Source organism: Crotalus tigris, unplaced genomic scaffold, assembly GCF_016545835.1.
Source record: "Crotalus tigris isolate CLP2741 ecotype Arizona unplaced genomic scaffold, ASM1654583v1 scf7180000020177.261782, whole genome shotgun sequence".
NCBI classification, from domain to species: Eukaryota; Metazoa; Chordata; class Lepidosauria; order Squamata; family Viperidae; genus Crotalus; species Crotalus tigris.
The window spans coordinates 97,571-111,922 of record NW_024097893.1 but is presented as its reverse complement, the minus strand read 5'-3'; the positions used below and the strand labels follow the sequence as shown (position 1 = coordinate 111,922).

General features: G+C 55.0%; 1 protein-coding gene across 1 annotated transcript in view; it reads left to right on the top strand.

Moving 5' to 3' along the window:
• Positions 1-1,020: 1,020 nt before the first annotated feature.
• Positions 1,021-14,352, top strand: part of AGAP3 (ArfGAP with GTPase domain, ankyrin repeat and PH domain 3) — a 55,793-nt gene continuing 42,461 nt past the window's right edge. Inside the window, exon 1 of the mRNA XM_039365735.1 lies at positions 1,021-1,449. Within this exon, the coding sequence (XP_039221669.1) occupies positions 1,158-1,449 (292 nt within the window). The 5' untranslated portion in view covers positions 1,021-1,157. The remainder of the gene's footprint in view (positions 1,450-14,352) is intronic.

Sequence of the window (14,352 nt, the reverse complement as noted above, 5' to 3'; positions counted from 1 at the left end):
CTCCAGAAGCGGTGAATGCTCCAACACTGAAGGTTTTTAAGAAGAGACTGGACAGCTATTTGTCCGAAATGGTGTAAGGTTTCCTGCCTGAGCAGGGGGTTGAACTAGATGACCTCCAAAGTCCCTTCCAACTTTATTGTTGTTGTTGTTGTTGTTGTTGTTGTTGTTATCTTCTCTCCCTCACTCCTTCCCTCCTTCTCCCTCTCCATCCCACTCTCTCTCCCTCCCTCCTTGCCTTCCTGTCTCTCCCTCTCCTTCTGTCTCTCTTCCTCCCACTCTCTCCCTGTCCCATTCTCTTCTTCTCTCTCCCTTTCTCCTTCCCTCTCCCTCCCACCCTCCCCTGTCTCTCTCCCTCTTTCTCCCTTCCTCTCTCCTTCTCTCCCACTCTCTCCTTCTGTCTCCCTCCCTCCCACTGTCTCCCTCTCCCTCATTCTCTCTCCTTCTGTCTCTCTCCCTCTTTCTCCCACTCTCCCTCTCCTTCTTTCTCCCTCCCTCTTCCACTCTCTCTCCCTCCTTTTCTCTGTCTCCTTCTTCCTCTTTCCATCCTTCCTCTCTCCCTCCCTCCTCCCCTCCCCCTCCCTGTCTTTCTTTCTCCCTCCCACTCTCTCGCTTTCCTTCTCTCTCTCCCTCTCTCCTCTCTCCCTCCCACTCACTGTCGCTTTCCTTCTCTCTTTCCTCTGTCTCTCTCTCTTTCTCCCTCCCTCTCTCCTTCTCTCTCTCTTTGTGTCTCTCTCACCCTCCCATTCTCTCTCTCCTCTGTCTCTCCCTTTCTCCCTTCCTCTCCCTCCTTCTCTCTGTCTCTCTCCCTCTCTCCTTCTCTCTCTCTCTTTCTCCCACTCCTCTCTCTCTTTCTCCCTCCCTCTCCCTCCCACTCTTGCTCTCCTTCTCTCCTTCCCTCCCTCCGGTGCTGACGCGGGCGGAGGAGGCGGCGGTGGCGGTGCGGCTGGCGGAGCGGCCGGCAGGGGGAGGCGGGGAAGGGAAGGGGAGGGAAGGGAGGGGAGGGGGCGGGCAGCGGGCGGGGCGAGCGCCATCGCAGCCGGCCACGCAGCGCCGGGAGCCCGCCGCCCGCCCGCCGCTGAGCCGCTTCGGGCCTCGCCGCTTCTCCCGCTCCTTCCTTCCTTCCCTCTTTCCTTCCTTCCTTCCCCGCCGCGCCAGCCATGAACTTCCCGGGCGGGCCGGGCCAGAGTCCCGGCCAGCCTCCTCCACCGTCCTCGTCCCGGGAGGGGGCCAGCCTGGCGGCGCCGGGGGGCTCGTCGTCGTCCGCCTCCTCCGCCGCCGCCGCCTCCGGCCCGCCGCCCTTCGGCCTCTCCAACTCGGCCGCCATCCGGGCCGAGATCGGCCGCTTCGAGTCGGTCCACCCCAACATCTACGCCATCTACGACCTGATCGAGCGGGTGGACGAGCTGGCGCTGCAGAACCAGATCCGCGAGCACGTCATCTCCATCGAGGGTAAGGGGAGGGGGGGGCGCCCCCCTCTGGTGGGGGGGAGGGGGAGGGGGGAAAGGGGAGGGGGAGGAGGAGACCCCCCGACGGACAAAGCCGGACCCCCCCCCCGTCCAAACAGCCCCGTCCCCACCCGACGCCCCCGCTGCGCAAAAGGCACGGGGGCGCACGGAGAGGCGCGCGGAGAGGCACGGGGACCCCCCCTTTTTGACCCCCCCCTGCTCCCCCCCAGAGACCCCCACCCCGGCTGGGAGGGTCCTGGGGGCTGCCCGGCCCCTCCCCGGCCGGGGGTCTCCTCCAGGCGGGGGAGGGCTGGGCGCCGCGGGAAGGACGCGGAGAGGTCGGGGCCGCTGCTTTGTCTCCGCGGCTGGGCGGGGGCGCATTGGAGAGCCCCCCGCGCCCGGGCCGGAAGGCGCGGAAAGGCCGGCCTGGCGGCTCCCGGCTTCGGACCCCGAGAGGGAGGAAGGCGGCCCGGGGCGGGCGCCGGCCCCCGCTGGCCTTCTCCGCCTCGCCCGGGGGAAAGCGGCAGGCTGGCTGCGGCTGAGCGCGGAGCGGGGGTGGGTGGGGGGTGGGGGGTCTCCTGCGGCGCCCCCTCCTCCGCCGCCGGGCCCGGATCGGGCCCCGGCCGGGGGGGGTCTACTTCCGTCCCCCCCCTCCGCCTCCTGCCCGGGATCGGGCCCCAAGCGGGGTGGGGGGGTCTTCTCCTGCGGCGCCCCCTCCTCCTCCGCCGCCTGGCCCGGATCGGGCCCCAGCAGGGGGGGTCTGCTTCCGCCCCCCCCCTCCGCCTCCTGCCCGGGATCGGGCCCCAAGCGGGGTGGGGGGGTCTTCTCCTGCGGCGCCCCCTCCTCCGCCGCCTGGCCGGGATCGGGCCCCAGCCGGGGTGGGGTTGGGGGGGGCTCCGCCTGTCTGGGGGGGGGAGGGAGGGAGGAATGGGGAAGGAAAGCCAGCGGAGAGGCGGGCGATGGGCACAGGCGCATGGGCCTAGCGGCAGGGAAGGATGGGAGCGGGGGGGGGGGACTCGCTCTGGGCTTGTGGTACCCGGAGGAGGAGGAGGAGGAGGAGGAGGATGGGGGGGCAGTAGGCAAGACCCTCCCCCCAATTCCTGCTCTTTTGGGAAGCCCTCAGCACCCTCCCCAGGCCGGAGTTGGGGGGAGCTCAAATTCCCAGAGAGGGGGGAGGGGGCTCACTCCTCTCCCCTCCCTCCCTCCCTTTCTCTCTCTCTCTTCCTCCCTCCCTCTCTCTCCCTCTTTCTTTCTCTCTCTTCCTCCTTCCATATATCTCTCTCTTTTCCTCCCTCCCTCTCTCTGTCTCCCTCTTTCTTTCTCTTCCTCCTTCCATATCTCTCTCTCTCTCATTCTCTCTTCCTCCCTCTCTCTCTCCCTCTTTCTTTCTCTCTCTTCCTCCTTCCATATATCTCTCATTCTCTCTCTCTTCCTCCCTCCCTCTCTCCCTCTTACTCTCTCTTCCTTCTTCCATCTCTCTCTCTCCCTCCCTCTCTCTCTCTCTTCCTCCATCCCTCTCTCTCCCTCTTTCTTTCTCTCTCTTCCTCCTTCCATATATATCTCTCTCTTCCTCCTTCCATCTCTCTCTTTCTCCTTCCTTCCCTCCCTCTCTCCCTCTCTCTCATTCTCTCTTTTCCTCCCTCCCTCTCTCCCTCTTTCTGTCTCTCTCTTCTTCCATATATCTTTCTCCCTCTCTCTCTTTCTCATTCTCTCTTCCTCCCTCCCTCTCCCTCTCCCTCTTTCTCTCTCTTCCTCCTTCCATCTCTCTCTCTCTCTCCCTCCCTCTTTCTCCTTCTCTCTCATTCTCTCTCTTCCTCCCTCTCTCTCTCTCTCCCTCTTTCTATCTTCCTCCTTCCATCTCTCTCTCTCTCTCTCCCTCCCTCTTTCTCTCTCATTCTCTCTCCCTCCCTCTCTCCCTCTTTCTTTCTCTCTCTTCTTCCTTCCATCTCTCCCTCTCTCTCTCTCTCTCTCTCTCTCTCCCTCTCTCTCTCTCTCTCTCTCTCTCTCTCTCTCTCTCTCTCTCTCTCTCTCTCCCCTCCTCTGTCATTCCTGCTCCTTCTCCTGGCTGGAGGAGGCCTGTCGGCCTGTGCTGCAGAGAGGGGGATCCGCAGGCGGGGAGGAGGCGCTGCTGCTCCTCCGGCTGCTCCTGCTGCTGCTCCACGCCTCTCCCTGGCCTGGCCGGGGGCATCTTGCCAGCCTCACTCCTCGGAGCGGGGCCCCCCAAAGCCAAGCCGGACGGTCCCCGGGAGGAGGAACAGCTAAGGTGGTGCCCGGCGATGGCCTGGCCTGGCCTGGCGACCCGTTTTCTTTGTCCTCCAGGCCTGGGGGTGACCCCGGGTCAATACGGAGCCGGATTGCCAGTGTGTGTGGGGGGGGGGCATGAAAGAAACCCATGGTGCTGTGCCGTTGGGGGGGAGGGGGCTCTTGGTCAGGAGGGACTTTCCCCTCACGTAAAAGAAGGGGGGACATGTTTCTGTTTTGAACTCGTCTCGGCATCCGCTCTGTGCCGTTCAGGGACCCGGGAGAAAGGCGGACAGGAAAGGTGCCGTGGCTTATGGGTATCTGCTCCCTGCTTCCCACCCGGGGCCCGCTGGGGCGGGATCTCTGGGTGGCTTGATCCACGTCTCATGGGGGGGGCTTTAGTTTGGCAGCCCTTGGCTCCCTTCCTCCGGCTTCGGGGCCCTGCGGCTGTGTCCTGACCCCACGGAGGGCACTTGGGGAGCCCCCCCCTCGATGTCCCGTGCCGAAGAGGCCCGGGAAGGGCCTGGTGGTCCCAGCAGCGCTGAGGGGTCCTTGCCAACGCCCCCCCCAATCCCAGATGTGTCCGTTACGCCCTTCAGACGGGCAGCGTTCCCGCTGGTTTCTTCCTATGTGTTGGTCTTCTTCACTGCCCCCCCCTCACTTCACTCAGCGACCCCCCCATAGTGATTGCAGGTGGGGGGGCAGGTGAGAGGATGGGGCGCCCGGGGTCCCCCTCCCTGCCTGCCGGGGGGCACTGCGCTTCCAATTCCCACACTCGGCATCATTGGGGGGGGTGCGTGATCGGCCTGTGATTTCCTCCATGCTGGTCCTTGTGGTTAAGTGCAAACCTGAGGTACATCCTGGTTTATTTCGGGACAAGGTTTATCAGTTGCCTCACTCCTCCGGAGAATCCCAGCGGGTCGGTGCAGTGCCCCCGATACGAGGGAGCGTAAAAATAATCAAGCGGGGCCACCAAGATGACCTCCAAGGTCCCTTCCAACTTTTTTTTTTTTTATTATTATTATTATTATTATGGATCATTGCACAGTCAGTCAAATGTTCAGACTGGATTTGGCATTTTGTCTACCTATCGAGTCCTTATCCAGGACCTGGGATAGGCAGATGTGGATTATTATTATTATTATTAATCATTGCACAGTCAGCCAGATGTTCAGACTGGATTTGGCATTTTTGTCTACCTATCGAGTCCTTACCCAGGCCCTGGGATAGGCAGATGTGGATTATTATTATTATTATTATTAATCATCGCACAGTCAGCCAGATGTTCAGACTGGATTTGGCATTTTTGTCTACCTATTGAGTCCTTCCCAAGGACCTGGGATAGCCAGATATGGACGTTTGATATTATTATTATTATTATTATTATTATTATTATTATTATTATTATTATTATTATTATTATTAATCATCATCATCGCACAGTCAGCCAGATGTTCAGACTGGATTTGGCATTTTTGTCTATCTATCGAGTCCTTCCCAAGACAGATGTGGATGTTTGATGGTGTTACAAATATTATTAGTATTATTAATATTATTAGTATTATATTGGCCCGGCCCAGCTGAGGTTCATAAGTGTACCCACCACACCAGATGGCTTGGGGGGGCACTGGGGGGGGGTCCCTGCCTCTTTCAGTGGAACATCTTTGCCCCAAATCCTTCTTGGACCCGCCGGCTGGGTGGCACCCTTTGAAATGGACTCGGGTGGTGGGGCTGGTCTCTGCCGAAGCCGGCCTGGGGGGGGGCTCTTCGGTTCCCCCCCAGGACCTTTCCCCTATCCCAGGGGTCTTCCAACTGGGCCCCTTGGTGACTGGGGGACACCAATTCCCAGAATTCCTCAGCCGGGATGCTTTAAGACCGAGGTCTTCACACTTGGCCCTTTTATGACTGGTGGACTTCAACTCCCAGAATCCCTCAGCCAGGATGCTTTAAGACCAGGGTCTTCAAACTGGGCCCTTTGTTGGCTTGTGGACTTCAACTCCCAGAATCCCTCAGCCAGGCTGCTTCAAGACAGGCCTTCCGACTGGGCCCTTTGGGGACTGGTGGACCAACTCCCAGAATCCCTCAGCCAGGATGTTTTAAGACGGGGGTCTTCCGACTGGGCCCTTTGGTAACTGGTGGACTTCAACTCCCAGAATCCCTCAGCCAGGCTGCTTCAAGACAGGCCTTCCGACTGGGCCCTTTGGGGACTGGTGGACCAACTCCCAGAATCCCTCAGCCAGGATGTTTTAAGATGGGGGTCTTCCGACTGGGCCCTTTGGTAACTGGTGGACTTCAACTCCCAGAATCCCTCAGCCAGGATGCTTCAAGACAGGCCTTCCGACTGGGCCCTTTGGGGACTGGTGGACCAACTCCCAGAATCCCTCAGCCAGGATGTTTTAAGACGGGGGTCTTCCGACTGGGCCCTTTTGTGACTCATGGACTTCAACTCCCAGAATCCCTCAGCCGGGATGCTTCAAGACGGGGGTCTTCCGACTGGGCCTTTTTGTGACTTGGGGACTTCAACTCCCAGAATTCCTCGGCCAACATGTCTAGCTGAGGAATTCTGGGAGTTGAAGTCCACAAGTCATCAACGGGCCAAGTTGGAAGACCCCCTACCCTATCCTAACGGACCTCCCCCCTCCATCTTCGGTAGGACGGGCATCCATTTGGCAGGACCCCGGTTTTTCCTGCCTCTACACTTGATCCTTTGGTCTCTCTCAGCTCTGGAAGGTTGGGGGGGGCTCCCCCTTGGTCTCTTTGGGGGTCCTGGCTACACCGGGGGAGCCCTTTGGGTTAAGTTGGGTTAAGTCTGGGGGCCCCGGTTCCCGTCGACCAAAGGGAGCCGGTTGCCTGCAGGAGCTTTTTTTCAAGCCCTTTGGGGGGGTCCCCTTTGGCAGTCTCGGGTGCCGTGACCCCCTTTCCCATCTGGTTCTGAGCAATGGCCACTCGGAGAGGGTCAGAGATGGTATAGGGTCTCCTGCTTGAGTGGGGGGTTGGACTAGATGACCTATAAGGTCCCTTCCAGCTCTGCTGTGTTCTATTCTATTCTATATTCTATATTCTATTCTATTCATTGTTCCATATTCTATTCCATATTCTACTGTTCTGTTCTATAATATTCTGTTCTATATTCTGTTCTGTTCTATTTCTATTTTATTCTATATTCTACTCTATTAATTTCTATTCTATTCATTGTTCTATTCTGTATTCAACTATATTCTACTGTTCTCTAATATTCTGTTCTATATTCTGTTCTGTTCTGTTTTATTTCTATTCTATTCTATATTCCATTGTGTTCTTTTAATTTCTATTCTGTATTTTATTCTATTCTTAATTCTACTCTATTGTTTATTCTATTCTGTTCTATATTCTGTTCTATTCATTGTTCTTTCTATTCTACATTCTATCCTTTATTCTATTCTTAATTCTGTTCTATTCTATTCTATCCTTAACTCTATTCTTAATTCTATTCTATATTCTATATTCTATTCTATTCTATTCTATTCTATTCTATATTCTATTCTATTCATGGTTCTGTATTCTATTCTATATTCTACTGTTCTGTTCTATAATATTCTGTTCTATATTCTGTTCTGTTCTATTTCTATTTTATTCTATATTCTATTCTATTAATTTCTATTTTATTCATTGTTCTATTCTATTCTGTATTCTATTCTATATTCTACTGTTCTATTCTATAATATTCTTTTCTGTATTCTGTTCTGTTCTATTTCTATTCTCTATTCTATTCTGTTCTATTAATTTCTATTCTGTATTCTATTCTATTCATTATTCTATTCTGTATTTTATTCTATTCTTAATTCTACTCTATTCTTTAGTCTATTCTATTCTGTATTCTGTTCTATTCATTGTTCTTTCTATTTTGTATTCTATCCTTTATTCTATTCTTAATTCTGTTCTATTCCGTACTTTGTTCTATTCTATTCTATCCTTAACTCTATTCTTTATTCTATTCTATTCTATTCCATTCCCTTCTATTCTTCTATATTCTGTTCTGAATGGAAAGGGCCCGTGTGGACTTCAGCTCCCAGAATTCCTCCGCCAGCTTGGCTGGAGATTCACACCTGATCCAGCTGCCTGGCTGATGCAACCCTGGGGCAGTTGCATGGCGGCCTCTTTCATCTCTCTCAGGGCTGTGTGAGTGGGTGTTTGTGTGTGTGTGTGTGTGTGTGTGTGTGTCTCTTTTCCTTCGGGGAAATTTCCTTTCTCGGATCAAGCCAACCGGATTCCCTTTGGGTCTGGCCCCAAGAGATCCTGGGCATCAGAGCATCGCGGTGCTGGTTCCCCCTGTGTGTGGGGGGGTCCCCGGCTGCTCCCCAAAGTCCCTTAAGGAACGAGCAAATGGCATGGTAACTTCAGGCGGGGGGGGGGTTCTTAATTTTGCCAGGCGGTCTCCAAGCAACCGAGACGGCTGCTGCCGCACCCTAATAATAATAAAGTCAGAAGGGTCCTTGGAGGTCATCTAGTCCAACCCCCTGCTCAGGCAGGAAACCCTATATGCCATTTCGGACAAAGGGCTGTCCAGTTTCTTCTTCAAAACTTCCGGTGTTTTTCAAACTTTGGGGGTCGGGGTCAGGATGGAGGGGACGCCCCTGCGGCTGTCCCCCGGCTGTGGCTCAGGAATTCTGGGAGTTGAAGTCCACGAGTCATGAGGGACCATAGTTCCCCCCATGCCGGCTGAGGAATTCTGGGAGTTGAAGTCCTCAAGGGGGCCATAGTTCCCCCCCCCATGCTGGCTGAGGAATTCTGGGAGTTGAAGTCCAGGAGTCCTCAAGGGGCCATAGTTCCCCCCATGCCGGCTGAGGAATTCTGGGAGTTGAAGTCCTCAAGGGGGCCATAGTTCCCCCCATGCCGGCTGAGGAATTCTGGGAGTTGAAGTCCTCAAGGGGGCCATAGTTCCCCCCATGCCGGCTGAGGAATTCTGGCAGTTGAAGTCCAGGAGTCCTCAAGGGGGCCATAGTTCCCCCCATGCTGGCTGAGGAATTCTGGGAGTTGAAGTCCAGGGGTCATCAAGGGGTCATAGTTCCTCCCATGCTGGCTGAGGAATTCTGGGAGTTGAAGTCCTCAAGGGGGCCATAGTTCCCCCCCCATGCTGGCTGAGGAATTCTGGGAGTTGAAGTCCAGGAGTCCTCAAGGGGGCCATAGTTCCCCCCATGCTGGCTCAGGAATTCTGGGAGTTGAAGCCCTGAAGGGGGCCATAGTTCCCCCCATGCCGGCTGAGGAATTCTGGGAGTTGAAGTCCAGGGGTCACCAAGGGGCCATAGTTCCCCCACGCTGGCTCAGGAATTCTGGGAGTTGAAGTCCTCAAGGGGGCCATAGTTCCCCCTGCGCTGGCTGAAGAATTCTGGGAGTTGAAGTCCACCAGTCATGAAGGGAGCCATAGTTCCCTCATGCTGGCTGAGGAATTCTGGGAGTTGAAGTCCAGAGGTCATCAAGGAGGGCATAGTTCCCCCCATGCCGGCTGAGGAATTCTGGGAGTTGAAGTCCAGGAGTCCTCAAGGGGGCCATAGTTCCCCCCATGCTGGCTGAGGAATTCTGGGAGTTGAAGTCCGCCGGCATCAAAGAGCCAAGCTTGCCTACCCCTGTTCCAGGGGAGAGAGCGTTGGGATCCCACCCCTTGGCACCCCCAAGAAGGGAAGCTGCTCCTCCGGGGGGGGGTCTGTGAATTGCCAAGAACCCCAGTTCTTTTGGGGGGCAAGGGGAGAGATGACAGGGGGGAGCCAAGAGCTGGCTTGGCCTTGTGCCGTCCTCCGGAGCTGACGGGGACGTTTGTCCTCTCTCCCCCCCCCACAATTACGGGGCACCCTCTTAGCTGTGGACCATCTGCAGACAGAGGGAGGGGCGCTGGGCCCCCATTGGAGACTCTCCCCCCCCTCCAGTCTTTCCCTCCCGGCTAAACGCGGCCTGATCCTGCCATTCCGGGGGTCCCCAACCTCTGGGTTGAGGCCCAGCACCGGTCCACGCAAAGAAGCTGGATGCGGGCAGCCCACGAAACCTGCAGGCCCCCTTCCGCTTCCACGGGGAAAAAAAGACACGTCTCCCCACGGAACCGGTCCCCGATACCCCCAAGTTTTTTTGGGGGGCACGCTGCCGTCCCTGGCCTGCTTAATGAGCCTGGACCCCCGCACTGCCTCTGCGTGGTCCGGGTGGAATTGTGGGTGCTCCCGTTAAGCACCCCCATATATCCACGGGCGCCTTAGCTGTCGCGGGGGGGGGCTGCTTCTGTTTCTCTCGGGCTCCCCGAGAACCCGCCCCCCCCGGGGGGCTTTGGTGTGGGCTGCCAAGCCAAGATCTGCTCATCCAGGTTGGGTGACCGATGGCTGAGGGATTCTGGGAGTTGAAGTCCACCAGTCATCAAAGGGCCAAGTTGGAAGATCCCCCCCCCCACCCTATCCTAACAGACCTCCCCCCCCCATCTTCGGTAGGACGGGCATCCATTTGGCAGCACCCCGGTTTTTCCTGCCTCTACACTTGATCCTTTGGTCTCTCTCGGCTCCGAAAGGTTGGGGGGGGCTCCCCCTTGGTCTCTTTGGGGGTCCTGGCTACACCGGGGGAGCTCTTTGGGTTGAGTCTGGGGGCCCCGGTTCCCGTCGACCGAAGGGAGCCGGCTGCCTGCAGGAGCTTTTTTTTCGAGCGCTTTGGGGGGGTCGCCTTTGGCGGTCTCGGGTGCCGTGACCCCCTTTCCCATCTGCTTCTGAGCAGTGGTGGAGCTGAATCGGAACCCGGGTCTCCTCAGCCGTGGCCACTTGGAGAGGGTCAGAAATGGTGTACGGTCTCCTGCTTGGGAGGGGGTTGGATTAGATGACCTCCAAGGTCCCTTTCAGCCCTTATTCTGTTCTGTTCTGTTCTATTCTATTCTATTATTTTCTGTATTCTATATTCTATATTGTTCTATTAATTTCTATTCTGTTCTATTCTATTATCTGTATTCTGTACTCTATATTCTATATTCTATTTTGTTCTGTATTCTATATTCTATATTGTTCTATTAATTTCTATTCTATTCTATTCTATTTTCTGTATTCTATATTCTATATTGTTCTATTAATTTCTATTCTATTCTATTTTCTGTATTCTATATTCTATTTTGTTCTATATTCTATTAATTTCTATTCTATTCTATTTTCTGTATTCTGTATTCTATATTCTATATTGTTCTATTAATTTCTATTCTATTCTATTCTATTTTCTGTATTCTGTATTCTATATTCTATATTCTATTTTGTTCTATATTCTATATTGTTCTATTAATTTCTATTCTATTCTATTTTCTGTATTTTGTATTCTATATTCTATATTGTTCCATTAATTTCTATTTTATTCTATTTTCTATATTCTGTATTCTATGTTCTATATTGTTCTATTAATTTCTATTCTGTTCTATTATCTGTATTCTATATTCTATATTCTATTTTGTTCTATTAATTTCTATTCTATTTTCTGTATTCTGTATTCTATTTTGTTCTATTAATTTTTGTTCTATTCTGTATTCTCTTCTATTCATTGTTGTATACTATTCTGTATTTTATTCTATTCTTAATTCTATATTCTTAATTCTATTCTACTCTGTATTCTGTTCTATTCATTCTTCTATTCTATATTCTATTCTGTTCTTTTTTTTGTTCTGTTCTATATTATTTTGTGTTCTATTCTGTTCTATATTCTATTCTGTATTCTATTCTATTCTGTATTCTATTCTATTCTATTCATTGTTCTATTCTATGGGTTCGGCCATCTTTCGGACTCTTCTCCGTCGACCGCGTCGGTCACCCTTCCTGGCTGACGGGCGTCCCGCCAGTCCCCTTCTCTGCCCTTGATAAAAATGCTGACTGGCATTCGTAATGGGGGGGGGGTTGATCCGTGCCGACACGGCTTCTTCCCCTCAAATCGGCAACTCTTGGCCGGCCCCGTTCAACTCCTCTCGCCATGATGGTGTCCTAAAGGAGACGGGCAGGGTGGCCCCCATAGCTTGGCGCTCTCGGCGAAGGACGGCCGCAGGGGGGGTTTGAGTTCGGGAGACGCCCAGTGGATTGTGCAAGTCCCACTCTGGAGAACCCCTGGATTCTGGGGGGGGGCAGGGAAGGGCTCCCCTTTTTGAGCTTTGCCAGGCCTTGAAGGGTCCTACCTGGCCTCCTTCCACCCATCAGCCGCCGGGCCCCCTCCTTCCCCCCTTGGCCCCGCCGGCTGAGGAAGAGGGGGGCTGGGGACCCCGGAACTGCCATCCCACGGGGGTCCCGCTCCGGGGTGCCCGAGTCCAGAGAAAGAAGGGGGGGCAAGAGAGGGCCAGAAACCGGACGGGGGGGGCAATGCAGGATGGATGGATGGATGGATGGATGGGGACCCCGCTTGTAGGCCCTGAGTTTTGGGGGGGGGCTTGGTGCTTGGTGCAAGTCGGGGTATTTGGGGAACAAACACACAAACACACACACACATACACACACATGCACACACACACCGTGGGAGGAGGCTGATGGAGGGTTTATACAGAAATGTGGATTTATACAGCAGCCCCCCCCAATGGCAGGGAGGGGCTTCTCCCCACTTGCCCCTCCCTGCCATCTGGGGGGGGCTGCTGTATAAAGCCACATCTCCCCCCCACAAGATCTCAGGGGAGGATGGGTGACTGGGGGGGGGAGAGAGGATTTTGCCTGCATCCCCCCCCAGTCGCCATGGAGGGCGTCTGCGTCTCGTGCGGGCCCACTCCCACTTTTGGGGGGGCAGCTCGCCGGGGGGGGGAGACCCCATCTTGGCCAGTGGGCAAGGGGGGGTATCCCTCTTTGCTCTGCTGCCGGTCCCCCCCCAGCAATTCAGACGTTTCCCAGGATAGGTGGGGATTGTGGGGGGGGTCTAGCACACCCCCAAACAGGCCAAGGGGTCTTTCAAGGCCGGGGGGGGCTCAAGGCTCTTTCCCCCCACACACACACACCACTTTTCATCTTCCCCCCCCTCTTCCATCCTGGGGGGGGAGAAAGAATGAGCAGCCCCCCCAGCAGCAGCAGTGATTCTCCCTCTGCTTCCGCCCCCCCCCCCGTCTGTTTTTATGCCCTTCCGCCCCCCTCCCACCCCTTTCCGGGTGGGCTGCTAACCAGACAAGAGGGGACCCCCCCAGCCCCCCCACCCCAGCCCCAGACTGCCAGACACCCCCCCCCCCCAGGCTCTGCCTCCCGTGTTTTGCAGCCATCGCTATAGAAACCGTCTCTCCCTGCAGGAGGCCTGGATGGGCGGGGGTGGCAGGGAGAGAGCAGGCAGCCCCTCCCCCCTCCCTGGGAAAAGCAGGAGCCCCCCCCCACAGACACCCACTCTTTGGCAGCCGCCCCTCCCTGGGGGGGTTGGGCCCCGTCCCCCCCCTTTCCTTGATGGGGCTTAGACCCCCCCCACACCGTGTTCAGGGGAGTTGCGGGGGGGGGAGGGTGTCCAGGAGAAAAGGTAATAATAATAATAGGAGGGAGGGAGGGAGGGAGGGAGGAAGGAAGGAAGGAAGGAAGGAAGGAAGGAAGGAAGGAAGGAAGGAAGGAAGGAAGGAAGGAAGGAAGGAAGGAAGGAAGGAAGGAACAGAAGAAGAGGAGGAGGACACCTGGGAAGGTGGGATGAGTTATCAAGGCGGAGAAGATGGGAGGGAGGGAGGGAGGGAGGGAGGGAGGGAGGAAGGAAGGAAGGAAGGAAGGTAGGAAGGAAGGAAGGAAGGAAGGAAGGAAGGAAGGAAGGAAGGAAGAAGGAGGAGAAGACCTGGGAAGGTGGATGGAGGTTTAGCCCCAGAGTTATCAAGGCGGAGAAGGTGGATGGAAGGAAGGAAAGAAGGAAAGAACAGAAGAAGAAGAAGAGGAGGACACCTGGGAAGGTGGGATGAGTTACCAAGGCAGAGAAGATGGAAGGGAGGGAGGGAGGGAGGGAGGAAGGAAGGAAGGAAGGAAGGAAGGAAGGAAGGAAGGAAGGAAGGAAGGAAGGAAGGAAAAGAAAGAGAACAGCTGGGAAAGTGGATGGAGGTTTAGCCCCAGAGTTATCAAGGCGGAGAAGATGGATGGAAGGAAGGAAGGAAGGAAGGAAGGAAGGAAGGAAGGAAGGAAGGAAGGAAGGAAGGAAGGAACAGAAGAAGAAGAAGAGGAGGACACCTGGGAAGGTGGGATGAGTTACCAAGGCAGAGAAGATGGGAGGGAGGGAGGGAGGAAGGAAGGAAGGAAGGAAGGAAGGAAGGAAGGAAGGAAGGAAGGAAGGAAGGAAGGAAGGAAAAGAAAGAGAACAGCTGGGAAAGTGGATGGAGGTTTAGCCCCAGAGTTGTCAAGGCAGAGAAGATGGATGGAAGGAAGGAAGGAAGGAAGGAAAGGAAGGGAGGAAAGAAAGAGGGAAGAGGGACGGAGGGAGGGAGAAGGGAAGGAAGGAAGGAGAGAAGGAGTAGGGAAGAAGGAAGGAGAATGAGGAGAAGAAGGAAGGAAAAGGAGGAGGAGAAGTCCTGGGAAGGTGGGTGGAGGGTTAGCCCCAGAGTTATCAAGGTGGAGAAGATGGAAGGAAGGGAGGAAGAGAGGAAGAGAGGAAAGAAAGGGAGAAGGGAAGGAAGAAAGGAAGGAGAGAAGGAGTAGGGAAGAAGGAAAGAAGGAAGGAGAATGAGGAAAGGAAGGAGGAGGAGGAGGCCTGACCGAAGCGCCAGGGC